Source organism: Choloepus didactylus, chromosome 4, assembly GCF_015220235.1.
Source record: "Choloepus didactylus isolate mChoDid1 chromosome 4, mChoDid1.pri, whole genome shotgun sequence".
Taxonomy (NCBI): Eukaryota; Metazoa; Chordata; class Mammalia; order Pilosa; family Megalonychidae; genus Choloepus; species Choloepus didactylus.
In genome coordinates this window covers 19,933,954-19,953,587 of record NC_051310.1, presented here as the reverse complement: position 1 = coordinate 19,953,587, position 19,634 = coordinate 19,933,954, and the positions used below count along the sequence as shown (strand labels likewise).

At 38.6% G+C, this 19,634-nt stretch overlaps 1 protein-coding gene across 9 annotated transcripts in view; it reads right to left on the bottom strand.

The window, feature by feature from the left end:
- EML5 (EMAP like 5) overlaps positions 1 to 19,634 on the bottom strand; it is a 264,217-nt gene that overhangs the window by 180,463 nt on the left and 64,120 nt on the right. For all 9 annotated transcript variants that reach the window (XR_005216273.1, XM_037832109.1, XM_037832110.1 and 6 more), the window contains 2 exons: positions 11,497 to 11,634; positions 3,029 to 3,285 (listed from right to left, as the gene is read on the bottom strand). Coding sequence is in view for 8 of the 9 variants with exons in the window: in XM_037832109.1 (XP_037688037.1) it covers positions 3,029 to 3,285; positions 11,497 to 11,634 (395 nt within the window). In the remaining variant the exon portion in view is untranslated. The remainder of the gene's footprint in view (positions 1 to 3,028; positions 3,286 to 11,496; positions 11,635 to 19,634) is intronic.

The following is a 19,634-nucleotide window of genomic DNA, read 5'->3' as shown; positions in this document are numbered from 1 at the left end:
TCAGATTTCCCTAAGTTTTACTTAATGTCCTTTTTCTGCTCCAGGATCCCATACAGGAGACCACATTACATGTGGTCACCAGGTCTCCTTCGGTTCCTCTTGGCTGTGACAGTTTCTCAAACTTTCTTGGTTTTTGTTGACCTTGACAGTTTCAAGGAGTCCTGCTCAGACATTTTGTTTTTCTTATGATTAGACTGGGGTTATTGAGTTCTGAGGAGAAAGTCCACAGAGGTAAGGTGCCGTTCTTAGCACATCATATCAAGGGTACAGACTATCAGCATGACTTGTCACTGTTGATGTTGCCTTTGATCACCTGGCTGATGTAGTGTTTGCCAGGTTTCTCTGCTGTAAAATTACCTCCCTTCCCCTTTCCACACTGCATTCTTTGGAAGGAAGTCACTACGCATAGCCACACTTAGGGAGTGGGAAGTTTTGCTCCACCTCTTTGAGGGCAGAGTGTCTACATAAATAATGTGGAATCCTGAACAGGACAGTTTTCTCTTCTCCATTTATTTAAGCATTTATTTTTATCAGTATAGACTCATGAATATTTGTTTTATACTTTGTGTTATGATCCAATACTCCTTTATTTATTTACTTGCTTTTTAAATTCAGTTTTATTGAGATTTATTCACATAACATACAATCATCCATGGAGTACAATCAACTGTTCACAGTATCATCTTATAGTTGTGCATTCATCACCCCAACCTATTTTTGAACATTTTCTTTACACCAGAAAGAATCAGAATAAGAATAAAAAATAAAAATAAAAAAAGAACACCCAAATCACCCCCCCATCCCACCCTATTTTTCATTTAGGTTTTGTCCCAATTTTTCTATTCATCCATCTATACACCAGATAAAGGGAGTGCGATCCAAGGGTTTTCACAATCACACTGTCACCCCTTGTAAGCTACATTGTTATACAATCATCTTCAAGAGTAAGGCTACCGGGCTGGAGTTTGGTAGTTTCAGCTATTTACTTCAAGCTATTCCAACTTATTAAAACCTAAAAAGTGTTATCTATATAGTGTGTAAGAATGTCCACCAGAGTGACCACTCAACTCCACTTGAAATCTCTCAGCCACTGAAGCTTTATTTCTTTTCATTTTGCATCCCTCTTTTGGTCAAGAAGATGTTCTCAATCCCAGGATGCTGGGTCCAGATTCATCCCTGGGAGTCATACCCTGTGTTGCCAGGGAGATTTACACCCCTGGGAGTACTGACTGTGTTTTAAAACTTGAACTTCTATGTGATACCAAAGGAAGAAATGTTTATTTGGTGCAAAATCTATAATTTCTGTAGCACACTATATAATTTAACTTGTATGGTCAGTTTATTCAAACACCATAATTACATGGAACCTTGAATAGGGGGTGAGCTTCTTATGGTTTGTACAGGTTAGTGTGATGCCCTGATTCATGCCAGAGTAATTTGGGCAGGGAATAAAAAGTATTTGCAAAGCCCCCTTGAGGGACTGTGGAAAAAAATGTGGAAATATTAAACTTCCCCGCCTGTGGGATTCCTGATATTCTTGCAAGCAGTGGGGACTACCAGTTTAGTAGGCTGAATCCTTCATCTTGGGGCTTGCTCTTATGAAGCCGGTTACTGCAAAGGAGAGGCTAAATCTATTTATAATTGTGCCTAAAAGTCACCCTCCAAGAACCTCTTTTATTGCTCAGATGTGACCACTCTCTCTAAGCCAACTCTGCAGGTAAACTCACTGCCCAACCCCCTACAAGGTACACAACTCCCAGGGGTGTATATCTCCCTGGCAATGTGGGACATGACTCCAGGGGATGAGCCTGGACCTGGCATCATAGGACTGAGAAAGCCTTCTGGACCAAAAAAGGGAAGGGAAATGAAACAAAGTAAAGTTTCAGTGGCTGCGAGATTTCAAGTGGAGTCAAGAGGTCATTCTGGAAGTTATTTTTATGTATTATATAGAGGTCCCTTTTTAGTTTTTAATGTATTAGAATAGCTAGAAGGAAATACCTGAAACCATTGAACTGCAACCCAGTAGCCTTGATTCTTGAAGACAATCATGTAACTATACAGCTTACACAGTGTGACCATGCGATTTTGAAAACCTTGTGGCTCACGCTCCCTTTTTTCAGCGTATGGAAAAATGAGTAGAAAAACGGGAACAAAAAGTAAATGAGTAATAGGGCAGGGGAATATGAGATTTTTTGGGTGGGCTTTTTAATTATTATTTTTATTCTCATTCTTATTTTTATTCTTTAGAGTAATCAGAATGTTAAAAAATTGTGGTGGTGAAGGCACAACTACATGATGATACTGTGATCAACCAATTGTATACTTTGGATGACTGTATGTGAATATATCTCAATACAATTGCATTAAAAATTTTTTTTAAAAAAGAAGCCTAATATACATGGTTCAAAAAAGAGAGAGAGCTGAAAAAAGACTAAGAAGGAAGGAAGAATGTAGAGTAATAAATTTACAAAAGCTAAAAGGACTTTAGGACTCAGTCAATCTTGATTACATATAGATCATTAATGAAAAACTTTTAGGAATATGCAGTAATTTAATTATATAGCTAGTTTTATTAAATTAGTTCTTGGAAAACAGTAACTAATTCACTAAGCATCATACTAAACAAAGCACTATACTGATAGAGAATTTTTTAATGATTCTCTTTTTATTATTCTTTTTATCTCTGATAGAAACTCTGCTTTTCAAATTTTGTCAGCAATGTATATTTAGCAAAGGTGATTTGTGGCAAGCACAAAAAGACAAATAATTTATAGTCTCTCACATGTAGTAATTGTATTCAGTTAATTAGTTCCATCCACAAAAATGGCATTCTGACTTTCTAATATATAGTGGGACTTTACTATACATTATTTACAAGGTATGGAATTCAATATAAAGTGGGTCTGTTTTAGATCTTCCATGCAAAGGAGTTTTAACTGAAATTCAGAAAGATGTCAAGATAATAGATCAGCTTTACAGAAAAGACCATAATGCCCATATTAGCTCCTAATCACATAGAAAAATTTACCTGGCATCCTGTAAAAAAGTCTTTTCCCATTTCCATCATTTGTCTGTATATATCTACTGTCTGAGGACCAGTCCAGATGAGTGATGAAACTAAGTGATCCAACACATTCCCCAACTTTTTTATAGCGCTGAGCAACTCCATAAATATCAACGGAACTGTCATTGCATCCAACAGCAAGGTAAGTTCCATCTGGTGAATATTTTAACTCATGAATTGCCTCCTTCCTATCTTTAATATGTACAACTTCTGTCATGTCTCTGTAAGAGAATAAAATGAGACCCTCTGAAAAACAGACATTACAGAATTAATTCAGTTGTCAAATGTATCTAAAATGACCATGAGATTGTATTAATAGCGCTTATAAATCATAACATAAATGTAAATGAGACAAGGAATATTATTCAGAAATAATCATTTTAATGAACAGAAATATAGGAGGGCAATATATACTGGAAGTAAGAAAAAAATGCTGAATTTCAGTTTCCAAATTACTTCATTTTTAAGTAGTTTAGGGCTTCATACTAAATTTCTAGAGTCATATAATAAAGAAAATAAAGTCACAGAATTTTATGAGAAAGGAATTTCCTTATAAATATTGCATTTATGAAAAATGTTTAATTATAAATACAATAATTTTCAAATAAATTGAAAATTACAACTCAGCAGAAAAAGAACTGATTTATATCACAAAAATTGCATTCAGCAGAAAAAGAACTGATTTATATCACATCAGTAATACCTCTGAATATATACCTTTATATAGCTACCACCAGTTATTTTTAACTTGATTTTTTTTTTAATAGAATACAAATTTCTCACAATTAGGGACGGATGTCAACCAGTGAAAGTAAACATTTTTTTCAATGACGTTTTATAATTGAGTTTCCAAAATAATATAGGTATTGGTAACTGTCATAAAAATGGATAACATCACTGGGTTTCCAAAGTTGTGGAGACAGTTGGGGGTAGGGCATGGGCTGGGAAGAAGAGAAGGGAGGGAATGAGGACAAAGGAAGTGAGAATTCCTATATCCAGTTAGTACCAGGAACTTTTTCCATATAGATTTTGCATCACCCCCCTATATTCCAAGCAGATAATTTCAAAAACCACAAGTTTAAATGCATGTTTCCAAATTTCTAAAATTTCCAAAAGATAATTTAGAACTATCATACTCAAATTTCTTTCAGTAACACTTAATGAGAACTTACTTTGTTTCAGGCACTGGGATACAAACATGAAACTCACCTTCTTCTGTGGGAGATGGATATAAAGAAATTATGATTAAATGTGGTGAATGCTGAAAGGAATATGTGAAGTTCCGTAGGAAATACAGAAAGAAAGGTTAAGACCAGACTAAAGGCAGGAAGGTGCCAAGGAAGGATGATATCCAATTTAAGCATAAAACCTGAGGAGTTGGCTAAATATAAAAGAGGGTGAAGGTTTTCTAGCAAGAAGATTCAGCAAGAGCCAAGGTACAAAAGTAGGCAAGTACACAGCACATTTGAAGATTTGTGGCTAACATATTGTGGATAAAAGAATATTGGTAAAAGTAGTGATTGATAGGACTAAAAAGAGAAATTGAGGACAATCTGCAATGGATCTGATATGCAGCCAAGGAGTTTGGTCTTTACCCTGGTAATAATTACATAAAGACAGAGATGAAAATCAGCCCCTTAACTAAAAAAAGGGGACTAAAACAAAACAAAGGAAAAACAGTATATGTGACAGACATTGCTAGCAATTCAAAAAAAAATCTTTCCTTCTTCTTACTAGACTCAATTTCCCAGCCTCTCTTGCATTTAGGTTGGCCACGTGCTTGAGTTGTACCAAAGATTTGTGAGTGAAAATGATGTGAACCATTTCCAAACCAAGCTTTTTAGGAAGCAGTCATATCCTCTTTACACACACCTGCCCCATTCTGCTAGCTAGATGAAGGTATCTATGATGACAGGCCTTCGGGCCACCATGGGAGGTGGTGCAGATAAGCTACAAGGTAAAGGGAGCCTCGGTCTTCGAATCACCCGGGATAGGGAAACTACCCATTGATTTGACTGTTATGTGGGTAGGAATTGATCTTCAATTGTATTTGAGCCATTCTACAGCTGATGGCCTATTAACTGCAGTAGTTAGTCAATACCCTAAACAATATACTCTACAAATAGAAAAGAAACCCAAGATAGACACAAGATCGTAGTATTTAAAGCTTCTGTAATTTTTCAAACTTTCCTGGTCAACATCACTTTTTGACTTAGACACTGAAACTTGCAAGGTCCTCTTCTTAAGCAACTCATGTAGCTATCTCTAATCTCCTCAGTGATTCTTTAAGTTATAATTAAATGCATGCATTTTATATTCCTCTGGTTCATATCTATCCATCTATCCATCCATCCATCCATTGGTATATATATATGGGGCAAGATTTTCAAGAAAACATCTAAGGTATTATTTGACAGCTTTTACATTTTATGCTTCCTTTATTAAAGCTATTATAATTCTGATATATTCATAAACCTTAATTAAAATTGTCCTAGAAAATTCATTAGGTAGGCAAAGTCAACAGGATGTGGTGATGGATTAGAGATGGTGAGTTAGGGAGAGACAAGAACTAAGGATAACTCCTAGGTTTTTGACATGTGCAACAAGATGGACAGTAGAGCCATTCACTATGATAGGGCTCATAGGCAGAGGGTCAGTTTGGAAGGGAGGATCATGAGTTCAGTTTTGGACACTCTGAGTGGAAGATGCCTTTGAGACATCCAAGTGATGTTAAGTAAGCAAATGGATATGCATGGCTGGAGTTTAGAGGAGAGATCAGGAGCCGTGTACCTGGGGATCATCAGACTATGGAAGGTAACTGAAGCCAGAGGCACAATGAGACAATCTAGGGAGAAAGAATAAAAAGAGCAAGAGCATAAGTCTGAGTGTTGAGGGACTCTAAGTAAACTCAAAGTTTATTGCTGGGCAGAAGATAATTAGCCTATTAAAAAAAAACAGGGCCAGAGAAGTAGGCCCTGTTACTCTTAAAGAGAGTTAACACCTGAAAGCCAGGGAAGAGAATGTTTCAAGAAGGAACAAACAGTTAAGAGGGTCAAGTACTATGGAGAATCAAGTTAGATGAGAAATGAAAAATGTCCCCTGGCTTTGGTGACTAGGGTGCCATCAGTGTGGGTTTTCCAATGTAATGATGAAAACAAAATGATATTGGAATAGGGTAGAAAGCTGAAGAGTTAGGACACAACTCCCAGGAATGAGCCTGGCCCTGGCAGCAAGGGACTGAAAATGCCTTCTTGACCAAAAGGGGTAAAACAAAGTTACCAAAATAAAGTTACAGTGGCTAAGATATTTCAAATAGAGTCGAGAGGCTATCCTGGAGGTTACTCTTATGCAAGTTCCAGCTAGATATCCCAAACGGCCACAGTATGGCAAGCCTTAACAACAGTAGTTTCAAAATACCTAGGTCCCTATCTGAGATGCTATAAAGTTTTGCTCACTAAGCTTATCTCACAGAAACTTAAACCCACCAAAGTGTTCCTATGTGTGCCAGTTTGAATATATTGTGTCCCCTAGAAAAAGCCATATTCTTTAATGCAATCTTGTAGGGGCAGATATATTAGTGTTGATTAGATTGGAATCCTTTGATTGAATGTTTCCATGGAGATGTGACTCAATCAACTTGAGTGAAATATTTGGATAATTTCCATGGAGGTGGTACCCCACCATTCAGGGTGGGTGTTCATTGGATCACTGGAGTCACATAAAGGAATTCACAGACAGAAGGACTTCAGAGCAGCTGTGAGTGACATTTTGAAGAGCAACTGAGAGTGACATTTTGAAGAGGAGCTGCAGCTAAAAGAGGACAAAATGCCCTAAGAGCAACATTTTGGAGAACGCCATTTTGAAATGCAACCTGGGAGCAAGAAGACACCAGCCACGTGCCTTCCCAGCTAACAGAGGTTTTCCAGATGCGAATGGCCATCCTTCAGTAAAGGTAACCTATTGTTGATGCCTTACCTTGGACATTTTATGGCCTTAAGACTAACTTTGTAACCAAATAAGCCCCCTTCATAAAAGCCAATTCATTTCTGGTATTTTGTATGACGGTAGCATTAGCAAACCAGAACACTATGCAAGACAAGTCCTAAAACCCAGAAGCAAAAGCCTCTTTAAGAACAACAACCAGATGCGCACCCCTTCCCCATAATGTCGACACCCCTTTTCAATAAGGGTTTAGGGTGGCCACTGCCTAGACACCTGTGACAATCAACAAAGTGATGAAACAAGAGGAAGGTGTAGCAACAGACAAGACAGGATTTAACAGAGGATTATGAATATTGAATCTTCATATAATTTTTTTTTGATGTTCCAGTTTGCTAATGCTGTCATTTGCAAAACACCAGAGATGGATTGGCTTTTATAAAGGGGGTTTATTTGGTTACACAGTTACAGTCTTAAGGCCATACCATGTCCAAGGTAAGGTATCAACAATAGGGTGCCTTCACTGAAGGATGGCCAATGGTGTCCAGAAAACCTCCATTAGCTGGGAAGGCATATGGCTGGCATCTGCTTGCTCCCAGGTTGCATTTTAAAATGGCGTTCTCCAAAATGTCTCCGTGTCAGCTTCTCCAGGTAAACTCTGGGCTAGTACCTCCAAAGTATCAGCAAAATTCTGCTTTCAATGGCTGTCTTCAAAATGTCTCTGTAAGCTGCAGTTTCTCTTCAAATGTCACTCTCAGTTGCTCTGAAATCCTTCTGTTTGTGAGCCCCTTTATAAGACTCCAGTGAACTAATCAAAGCCCATGTTGAATGGGCGGAGCCACACCTCCATGGAAATGATCTAATCAGAGTTATACCTATGGTGGGGTGGGTCACATCTTCATGGAAACAACCTAATCTAAAGGTTCCAACTTAATCAACACTAATATGTCTGTCCACTCAAGACTGCATCAAAGAGCCTGGAGTCTTGGGGGACATAATACATCAAAACCAGCACAGGTGCTAAGGTATTAGAATAGCTAGAAGGAAATAACTGAAATGGTGGAACTGTAACCCATAACATTCTTTGAAATCTGCACTAGAGCTGCCTGTTAAATTGTACTTTGAAAGTTATCACTTTTCTGTATATATCATATTTCACAGCAGGGAAAGAGCTGAAACAGTGGAACTGTAACCCATAATATTCTTTGAAATTTGCTAACTATTTGTTAAATTGTACTTCGAAAGTTATCATTGTTATGCATATATGCTAAATTTCACAATTAAAAATTTATTAAAAAATGATATTGCCCTTGACTTGAGGCTTGCTCTTGTGAAATTTAGGGTTGTAAATGGGAGGCTGAGCCCTCCTATAATTATGCCTGAGAGGCACCTCCAGGGAACCTCTTTTGTTGTTCACACGTGGCCTTTCTCTTTCTAAGCCCAACTTGGCAAATAAATCATTACCACCCCCCACCTCCCCCACCCCTACACACAAGGGATATGACTCCCAGGGGAATAAATCTCCCTGGCGATGTGGGACATGACTTTCAGCAATGAGCCTGGCCCTGGCAGTGAGAGATTAAAAATGCCTACTTGACCAAAAGGGGGGAAAAAAGAAAGGTAACAAGCTGAGGTAACAGTGGCTGAGAGGTCCCAAATAGAGTCAAGAGGCTATCCTGGAGGTTTCTCTTAATGCAAGCTCCAGCTACACATCCCAAAAGGCCAGAGTATACCAGGCCCTTACCAAAAGCAGTCCCCAAATACCTAGGTCCCTACCTGAGAGTCTATAAAAGAATTCACTTGCTAAGTTTCATCACTCAGAAACTTAAATCCATCAATGTTCCTATGCCAGACAAGTCCTAAAACCCAGAGGCAACAGCCTCTTTATGAACAACAATCAAATGCAGTCCCCTTACCCATACTGTCAACACTCCCTTTCAATATGAACAAGTTAGGGTGCTCACTGCCTAGACATCCCTGAAGATGGAGAAAGAGATTAAGTGAGAGGAAAGGGTAGCAACAAACAAGAAAAGATTTAACAAAGGTCTATGAACACTGAAACTTTATATAAATATTTATATTTTTTTAGATGCTAGGGTGTTGGAATAGCTGGAAGGAGGTAAATGACATGGTGGAACTGTAATCTATAACATTCTTTGAAATTTGCTCTATAGCTACTCGTTGAATTGTGCTTTGAAAGTCTTCACCTTTCTATATATATCCTATATTGCATAATAAGAAACAACTGAAACTGTGGTACCGTAACCCATAACAATTTTTGAAATTATCTACATAACTGCTTGTTGAGCTGTACATCAAACACTTTCTGTATGTATATTTTATAATAATGGAAATAGCTGAAGTTGTGGAACTGTGACCAATGACATTCTTTGAAATTTGCATTTCAACTACTTGTTAAATCATATTTTGAAAGTTATCACTGTTAGGTGTATATGTTAAAGTTCACAATAAAAATGCATAAAAAGATAAAACGATATTGGAATAGGGTAGAAAACTGATGAGTTAATTGGAAGAAAATAAAGACAGTAAATTTAGAATTTTTTTGAGAATTTTATTGTGAAAGGGAAAAGAGTAGAAATGTGGTATAACTAGAAAGGGACTTAGGTAAGTTCAACGTAGGAAATTTAAGATAGGAGATATTTGAGCATGTTTTAAGGTGCTTTTCAGAGAGAAGAACATAAAAACTTTGAAATGAAAAAATAATGGACAAATACAAAGAGTTACTTTTTAAAAGCCAGGAAACAATTTTTGGAAATTATTCCCAAGAAATAGGGTGGGTAAAATATAAATAGGTCCAAAATGTTTTAAACAAATGTATGATTAGTTAGGGAAATATTATTCCTTTCCTTTTAAAGTTGATATAAAGTGGTGGTAACATTGTCACAGAAAGATAAATGGTTAGATATTGGTGGAATCTAAAATGGCAGTTTTATCCTATACCCTACATAGAATTTTACTCTATCCTCAGCATCATATATCAGCAGTGCTCTTCAGACTTGTTCACTGAAGTCTCCCTAACTATCCAAGAGAATGAACGAGTGCTTCTACCTATCCATGAGAATGAACAGCTCTGAGGAATGTGGTATTTATACCACAATGCAGCCCACTAAAAGACAAAGTTTCATATATAGATATGTGTATTTATGTTCTATTTTTAAACTATTTGCAAGACTTCATTTGAATCCATGATATTAGTGTTTCTTTTAACATAAAATTGTTAACATTTTTTATCAAAAGGAAAAGTGATATTCTAGGAAGATATAAGCTATATCTGTATTTTGGCTTTGTCCTGGCACTCCACCTTACACCCCAGTTTAAGTGTGTTTCTTCAACCATAACACAGCTGTTCCTTCTCAGGATACTTTAATATTGCCATACTTAAGAAAACTGCTCTACCATGCAAAAGAAGAAACAGTGACCACATAAATTTAGAAAGATTATGAACATTTTGTGAGTTAGAATTGTGGGTTAAATGATAGAGACATTTAATAATAAATTCCTATTATTTAAGCCAACCCATTATGTGGTATTTGTCATAGCAGCCTGGAAAGTAAAACACCATGTTAAAGATTATGAATTTCATCCTAAGGACAGTGTGCAAACCCTTTCTCATACTTTAGAGAAAGAGAGGTATGAAATCAAATGTGTTTTAAAAGGCATCGCTGTGGCTGGAGGAAAGCAAAAAGGAGGTAAAAAGACCAGTTAAGAGGCTATTTCACCAATCCAGTTAGGAAATGACAGAAGCCTTTACAAGAGCACAATGGTGAGAATGGAAGGAGAAAACTTAATTGTAGAGCTATTTAGGAAGTAGATTCACCAAAATCCAGCTATTAATTAAACAGGGAGGCAAAAGAGAGAATAAATGGCTTCTGGATTGGACAATTGGGTGGAGAATCCTACCATCCATTGAGCTAAAGAATAAAGATGTCATTAATATTTATACTTACAGACATGTGGATCTACGGCAATATTTTTAATGGCTATGAAGAATTCAACTCAATGCACTTTATCTATGTATCAAAATAAGATGTTAACTGCCTCAACAAATTCTTTCAATTTTTCTAATTATCCAAAAGAAGAGATGCACACATCTTTTTCAAAGCATAAAGCTACAAACAAAAAAAAACAAAAACAAAACTACTCACCTATTTTAAACAGTCTCATTGTCCATCCCTAAAAATCAGTACTACCAAGGAATGGAAGGTGAGACCCAAATTTATAGTTCAAAATTTTAGCCATTAATCTACTAAGCATTCTTAACCCCCAGAAACAAAGCAATGTTTTTGAGTTTACATAATTTTCTGACAAAGCTATTTTTATAAATATATAAAAATATATTTTTATGTAACAGAAACATATATAACACTTAACATAAAATCAGTTACATACATATATAACAGAAAATCACTGTTACATAACATATATAACACTTAAAAGAAAATCACTGTTTCTATTTAACTCTAATACCATACCTTACTCGAAGTACAGTGAATGAGCCATCCTTCATTCCAAGGGCAAGATGGATTCCATCGACACTTACAGCTGCACAACGAATTGGTTCTTCCATATTACACCTTGCTATTAAAGCATGGTCTACGAGGCTCCATATCCTACAACATTTAATTTTTTGAAAATAAAAAAGATAATTAACTAAGGAACACTTAAAAATTAATGATAGAGGGTGGGGCAAGATGGTGGAGTGGTGAGGTGTGGGTTTTAGTTACTCCTCCAGGGCAGCAGGTAGAAAGACAGGAACTGCGTGGACCAGACACCACAGAGCATTCTGACTTTGAGAATACTTCATACAACACTCACAAATGCGTGGAATAGCTTAGATCAGCAAAATCTGTAAGTTCTTGTGGTCAGGCGACCCGTGCCCCTCCCTGCCAGGCTCAGTTCCGTGGGAGGAGGGGCCATCAGTGCTGGGAACTAGGAGGGAGAATTACAGTTGCAGCTCTGATTGAAAACTCAGACAGCTGATCAAAAACTCCAAGCACAGATAGACTGATACCAGACACCAGAGAATCTGGGAGCAGTCAGCTTGGCAGAGAGGAGATAGGGCTAGCAAAAACAGCAAAAGAAACCCAAAAATAACAACAGAGAGTTTTTAGAGTTCCAGTGAACAGAAAACGAAGAAGGGCAGGGCTTAAACAGAATAAGGCACACATGCAAATCCAGACGGTAAGGACCCTTGTCTGCTTTCTTGATTGTTCCTTAATGGCCCTAAACTCCTTGCCTCTTAGCATTTCAATAGCCTATTAGATCTGCAAGGAGGGCCCTTCTTTTTCTTTTTCTTTTTTAATCTTTTTATCTTTTTCTAAGAAGCCCCTTACAGAAAGCCTCAAAGACTTGCAATTTGGACCCAGGCAAGAGCAGAGCTAAGATAGCTCTCAGGAACAAAGCAATAAGTCTAGTGGCTGAGAAAATTTGCTAAACACCATAACTTCCCCAAGAAAAGGAGGGGAGGTGTCACCTTATACCAATCTTCCCAGTGGGCTGGGAACACTCCTGCCTGGCGCCAGTACCACATCCCAGAGCTGCCCCAAACAACCCAGCTTGACAGGAAGTGTTTAGAGCAACACATGCACATGCCCCAATATCTGGCATGGACAATTGCCTTTTGCACACCCGCAGCTAATTGTCCTTGAGCTGGGAAGGCAGAGCTGTGTGAAAAGGGGGAAATTAACATGCCCCACTCAGTCATCCTTTCAGCAGGCTGGGAACGCCCCTACACAGTCCCGTGGCCCAGAACTTCCCTTAGGTGATGGCGCCCACCTGTGACACAGCATAGTCTTCCCTCAGCAGAGGCCATAGGAGGGCTCGGCTTGGAAGAGGGACCCACTCACAAGTCCCAGGGACCATACGCCAATACCAAGGACTTGTGGGTCAGTGGCAGAGACAAACTGTGGCAAGACTGACCTGAAGGATTAGACTATTGCAACAGCTTTAAATCTCCAGGAACACCTAAGAGATGTGATTATTAAAGCTGCCCTCTCTCCCTAACCTCTCAGACACACGCCCCATAGGCAGGGTGGGCAGCACCAACTACACACGCCAACTTGGTGCACCAATGGACCCTTACAAGACTCAGACCCCCACTCACCACAAAGACAAGTTGGGGAGAACTGGCTTGAGGGGACTAGGTGGCTCACAGATGCCACCTGCTGGTTAGTTAGAGAAAGTCTACTCCACCAAGCTGTAGAACTCACAAATTAGAAATAATTGTTCTAATAAGCCTATGTATCCTAAAATAACCCCATCAAGTTAAGCAATTGCCAAGAGGCCAAAAACAACAAAAAATTTTAAAGCATATGAAAAAAACAGATGATATGGATAAGCCAAACCCAAACACTCAAATCAAAAGATCAGAGGAGACACAGTACTTGGAGCAATTAATCCAAGAACTAAAGACAAACAATGAGGGCACGGCACAGGATATAAAGGACATGAAGGAGACCCTAGAAGAGCATAAAGAAAAAACTGCGAGAGTAAATAAAAAAAAAAAATAGACAATCTTATGGAAATAAAAGAAACCATCGACCAAATTAAAAAGATTCTGGATACTCATAGTACAAGACTAACGGAAGCTGCACAGTGAATCAGTGACCTCAAGGATGACAGAATGGAAAATAAAAGAACAAAAGAAAGAATGGGAAAAAAAATCAAAAAAAAAAATTGAAACAGACCTCAGGGATGTGGTAGATAAAATAAAATGTCCAAATATAAGAGTCATTGGTATTCCAGAAGGGGAAGAGAAGGTTAAAGTTCTAGGAAGAGTATTCAAAGAAATTGTTGGGGAACACTTACCAGACCTTCTAAACACCATAAAAACAAATCATAAAAGCTCAGCGAACTCTAAATAGAATAAATCCAAATAAACCCACTCCAAGACATATTCTGATCAGATTGTCAAATACTGAAGAGAAGGAGAAAGTTCTGAAATGAGCAAGAAAAAGCAGTTCACCACTTACAAAGGAAACAGCAAAAGACTAAGTAGTAACTACTCAGCAGCCACCATGCAGGCAAAAAGGCAGTGGCATGACATATTTAAAATTCTGAGAGAGAAAAATCACCAGCCAGGAACTCTTTATCCAGCAAAACTCTCCTTGAAATTTGAGGGAGAGCTTAACTTTTTCACAGACAAACAAATGCTGAGAGAATTTGCTAACAAGAGATCTGCCCTACTTGAGATACTAGAGGGAGCCCTACCAACAGAGAAACAAAGAAAGGAGAGAGAGATATGGAGAAAGGTTCAGTACTAGAAAGATTCAGTATGGGTATGTTAAAGGACATTAATAGAGAGAGGGAAAAAATATATCTGACAAACATAAACCAAAGGATAAGACGGCTGATTCAAGAAATGCCTTCACAGTAATAATGTTGAATCTAAATGGATTAAAATCCCCAATTAAAAGATATAGATTGGAAGAATGGATCAAAAAATATGAACCATCAATATGCTGCATACAAGAGACTCATATTAGACAGAGGGACACAAGGAAACTGAAAGTGAAAGGATAGAAAAATTATTTCATGCAAGCTACAGCCAAAAGAAAGCAGGAGTAGTAATATTAATCTCAGATAAAATAGAGTTTAAATGCAAGGATGTTATGAGAGACAAAGAAGGCCTATACATACTAATAAAAAGGGCAATTCAACAAGAAGAAATAACAGAGTGGAGAACCCAAGATGGCAGCTAGGTGAGGCAGGGCAAAAAAACACCTCAGTGAAAAATACTAGATAAAAACCAGAAAGTGACCCAGAACACCGCTTCCAGCATAGCACAATCCAGACAAGGTCTGCTAAAGCCACAGGGAATGTGCATTTGGTGAAACAAGGAGTCTGCATTCTGAAATGAGTGAGTAAGCCAGCTGAAAGTACGGCGGCCGCGCTGTGGTATGGAGAAACGGTGGGCTGGCGTTTGGAGATGGACTAGTTCTTTAAAAAAAAAGCCCAGGAGCAGCTGCAGATACGACGGGGAGAGCTGTGCAGTGAAGCATGGCGGGAGCAGGCTGGGCTAACACCTCGGTGTCTGGTGTGGAGGATACCCCTTCCCATATCCACTGCTGATCGTCTCGAGACCAGGGGAGCAGAGGGGAGCCAAAAGGAGAAAAAAATCGCATTCCTTGCAGCCATCCCCCCAGCAAGCAAGAGACGCTCCTGCCCGGGCCGGACCCACAGCCCAGAGCCGCGTCAAGAAACCCAGTGCGATGGAGAGTCTTTCCCGCAGCATTGCACACATGCCACAACATCGGCCGTGTACAGTGGCCTTTAGTGCACCCACAGCTGACTGTCCTTGTCCCGGAGCTGGGAGAGCAGAGCTGTGCAAAAAGGGGGAAGTTAACTTGTCCCATTCAACCATCTTCGAAGCGGGCTGGGAACGCCCCTGCACGGCCCAGAGACCCAGGGATTCCCTGGAGTCCGGTGCGCACTTGTGACATGGCATAGCCCTCCCTCAGCAGAGGTCCTGGAAGAGCACAGCTGGGAAGGGGGACCCGCTCAGAAACCCCAGGGACCCTACGCGAATACCAAGGACTTGTGGGTCAGGGCAGAGACAATCTGTGGAAAGACTGAAATGAAGGCTTACGCTCCTGCAACAGCCTTAAATCTCCGAGGACACCTGGGAGGTTTGACTATTAAAGCTGCCCTGTCTCCCTAACCACCCAGCCACATGCCTCACATTCAGGGCGGACAGCACCATCAACACACTCAAACTTGGTGCACCAATTGGACCCCACAAGAATCAGATCCCCACACACCACAAAGACAAAGCTGGGGAGAACTGACTTGAGGGGAATAGGTGACTCACGGATGCCATTTGCTGGCTAGTTAGCGAAAGTGTATGCCACCAAGCTGCAGATCTGATAAATTAGGGATCAAGTAAAGCAAATGCCAAGAGGCAAAAAACAACAGAAAATCTTAAAGCATATGATAAAACCAGATAACATGGAGAACCCAAACACAAACACCCAAATCAAAAGATCAGAAGACACATAGTATTTGGCACAATTAATCAAAGAACTACAGACAGGCAACAACAGCATGGCACAGGATATAAAGGACATAAAGAAGATCCTAGAAGAGCATAAAGAAGATATTGCAAGAGTAAATAAAAAAATAGAAGATCTTATGGAAATTAAAGAAACTGCAGGCCAAATTAAAAAGACTCTGGATACTTATAATAATAGTTAGAGGAAGCTGAACAACTCAGCCTCCTCGAGGAGCACAGAACAGAAAATGAAACAACAAAAGAAAGAATGGGAGAAAAAATCGAAAAAATCAAAATGGATCTCAGAGATACAATAGATAAAATAAAACGTCCAAATTTAAGACTCATTGGTGTCCCAGAAGGGGAAGAGAAGGGTAAAGGTCTAGAAAGAGTATTCAAAGAAATTGTTGGGGAAAACTTCCCAAACCTTCTACACAATATAAATACACAAAGCATAAATGCCCAGCGAACTCCAAATAGAATAAATCCAAATAAACCCACTCCAAGACATATTCTGATCAGACTGTCAAATACTGAAGAGAAGGAGCAAGTTCTGAAAGCAGCAAGAGAAAAGCAATTCACCACATACAAAGGAAACAACATAAGACTAAGTAGTGACTACTCAGTGGCCACCATGGAGGCAAGAAGACAGTGGCATGACATATTTAAAATTCTGAGAGAGAAAAATTTCCAACCAAGAATACTTTATCCAGCAAAACCCTCCTTCAAATTTGAGGGAGACTTAAATTTTTCACAGACAAACAAATGCTGAGAGAATTTGCTAACAAGAGACCTGCCCTACTGGAGATACTAAAGGGAGCCCTACAGACAGAGAAACAAAGACAGGACAGAGAGACTTGGAGAAAGGTTCAGTACTAAAGAGATTCGGTATGGGTACAATAAAGGATATTAATAGAGAGAGGGAAAAATATGGCAAACATAAACCAAAGGATAAGATGGCCGATTCAAGAAATGCCTTCACTGTTATAACGTTGAATGTAAATGGATTAAACTCCCCAATTAAAAGATATAGATTCGCAGAATGGATCAAAAAAAATGAACCATCAATATGTTGCATACAAGAGACTCATCTTAGACACAGGGACACAAAGAAACTGAAAGTGAAAGGATGGAAAAAAATATTTCATGCAAGCTACAGCCAAAAGAAAGCAGGTGTAGCAATATTAATCTCAGATAAAATAGACTTCAAATGCAGGGATGTTTTGAGAGACAAAGAAGGCCACTACATTCTAATAAACGGGGCAATTCAGCAAGAAGAAATAACAATCGTAAATCTCTATGCACCCAATCAAGGTGCCACAAAATACATGAGAGAAACACTGGAAAAACTAAAGGAAGCAAGTGATGTTTCCACAATAACTGTGGGAGACTTCAACACATCACTCTCTCCTATAGATAGATCAACCAGACAGAAGACCAATAAGGAAATTGAAAACCTAAACAATCTGATAAATGAATTAGATTAACAGACATATACAGGACATTACATCCCAAATCACCCGGATACACATACTTTTCTAGTGCTCATGGAACTTTCTCCAGAATAGATCATATGCTGGGACATAAAACAAGCCTCAATAAATTTTAAAAAAATAAAATTATTCAAAGCACATTCTCTGACCATAATGGAATACAATAAGAGGTCAATAACCTTCAGAGACTTAGAAAATTCACAAATACCTGGAGGTTAAACAACACGCTCCTGATCAGTGAGTTAAAGAAGAAATAGCAAGAGAAATTGCGAAATACATAGAGATGAATGAAAATGAGAACACAACATATCAAAACCTAAGGGATAGAGCAAAAGCAGTACTAAGGGGGAATTTATAGCACTAAATGCATACATCAAAAAGAAAGAGCTAAAATCAAACAACTAATGGAGGAACTGAAGAAGCTAGAAAGTGAACAGCAAACCAATCCTAAACCAAGTATAAGAAAATAAATAATGAGTAAAGCAGAAATAAATGACATAGAGAACAAAAAAACAACAGAGAGAATAAATAACATCAAAAGTTGGCTCTTTGAGAAGAGCAACAAGATTGACAAGCCCCTAGCTAGACTGACAAAATCAAAAAGAGAGAAGACCCATATAAACAAAATAACGAATGACAAAGATAACATTACTGTGGATCCCGAAGAAATTAAAAAAATTATAAAAGGATACTATGAACAACTGCATGCCAACAAACTGGATAATGTAAAAGAAATGGACAATTTCCTGGAAACATATGAACAACCTAGACTGACCACAGAAGAAATAGAAGATCTCAACCAACCAATCACAAGCAAAGAGATCCAATTAGTCATCAAAAATTCCTACAATTAAATGCCAAGGGCCACATGGCTACACAGGGGAATTCTACCAAACTTTCCAAAAAGAACTGACACCAATCTTACTTAAACTCTTACAAAACATCAAAGAAAATGGAATACTACCTAACACGTTTTATGAAGCTAACATCAATCTAATACCAAAACCAGGCAAAGGTGCTACAAAAAAGGAAAACTACAGGCCAGTCTCCCTAATGAATATAGATGCAAAAATTCTCAACAAAATACTTGCAAATTGAATCCAAAGATGCATTGAAAAAATCATACACCATGACCAAGTGGAGTTCATTCCAGGCATGCAAGGATGGTTCACCATAAGAATATTAATCAATGTATTACAACATGTTAATCAATCAAAAGAGAAAAATCAAATGATCATCTCAATAGATGCTGAAAAAGCATTCAAGAAAATCCAGCATACCTTTTTTTTTTTATCATTTTATTGAGATATATTCACATACCACGCAGTCATACAAAGCAAATCGTACTTTCGATTGTTTACAGTACCATTACATAGTTGTACATTCATCACCTAAATCAATCCCTGACACCTTCATTAGCGCACACACACAAAAATAACAAGAATAATAATTAGAGTGAAAAAGAGCAATTGAAGTAAAAAAGAACACTGGGTACCTTTGTCTGTTTGTTTCCTTCCCCTATTTTTCTACACATCCATCCATAAACTAGACAAAGTGGAGTCTGGTACTTATGGCTTTCCCAATCCCATTGTCACCCCTCATAAGCTACATTTTTATACAACTGTCTTCGAGATTCATGGGTTCTGGGTTGTAGTTTGATAGTTTCAGGTATCCACCACCAGCTACCCCAATTCTTTAGAACCTAAAAAGGGTTGTCTAAAGTGTGCGTAAGAGTGCCCACCAGAGTGACCTCTCGGCTCCTTTTGGAATCTCTCTGCCACTGAAGCTTATTTCATTTCCTTTCACATCCCCCTTTTGGTCAAGAAGATGTTCTCCGTCCCACGATGCCAGGTCTACATTCCTCCCCGGGAGTCATATTCCACGTTACCAGGGAGATTCACTCCCCTGGGTGTCTGATCCCACGTAGGGGGGAGGGCAGTGATTTCACCTTTCAAGTTGGCTTAGCCAGAGAGAGAGGGCCACATCTGAGCAACAAAGAGGCATTCAGGAGGAGACTCTTAAGCACAAATATAGGGAGGCCTAGCCTCTCCTTTGCAGCAACTGTCTTCCCAAGGGTAAAACTTATGGTAGAGGGCTCAACCCATCAAACCACCAGTCCCCTATGTCT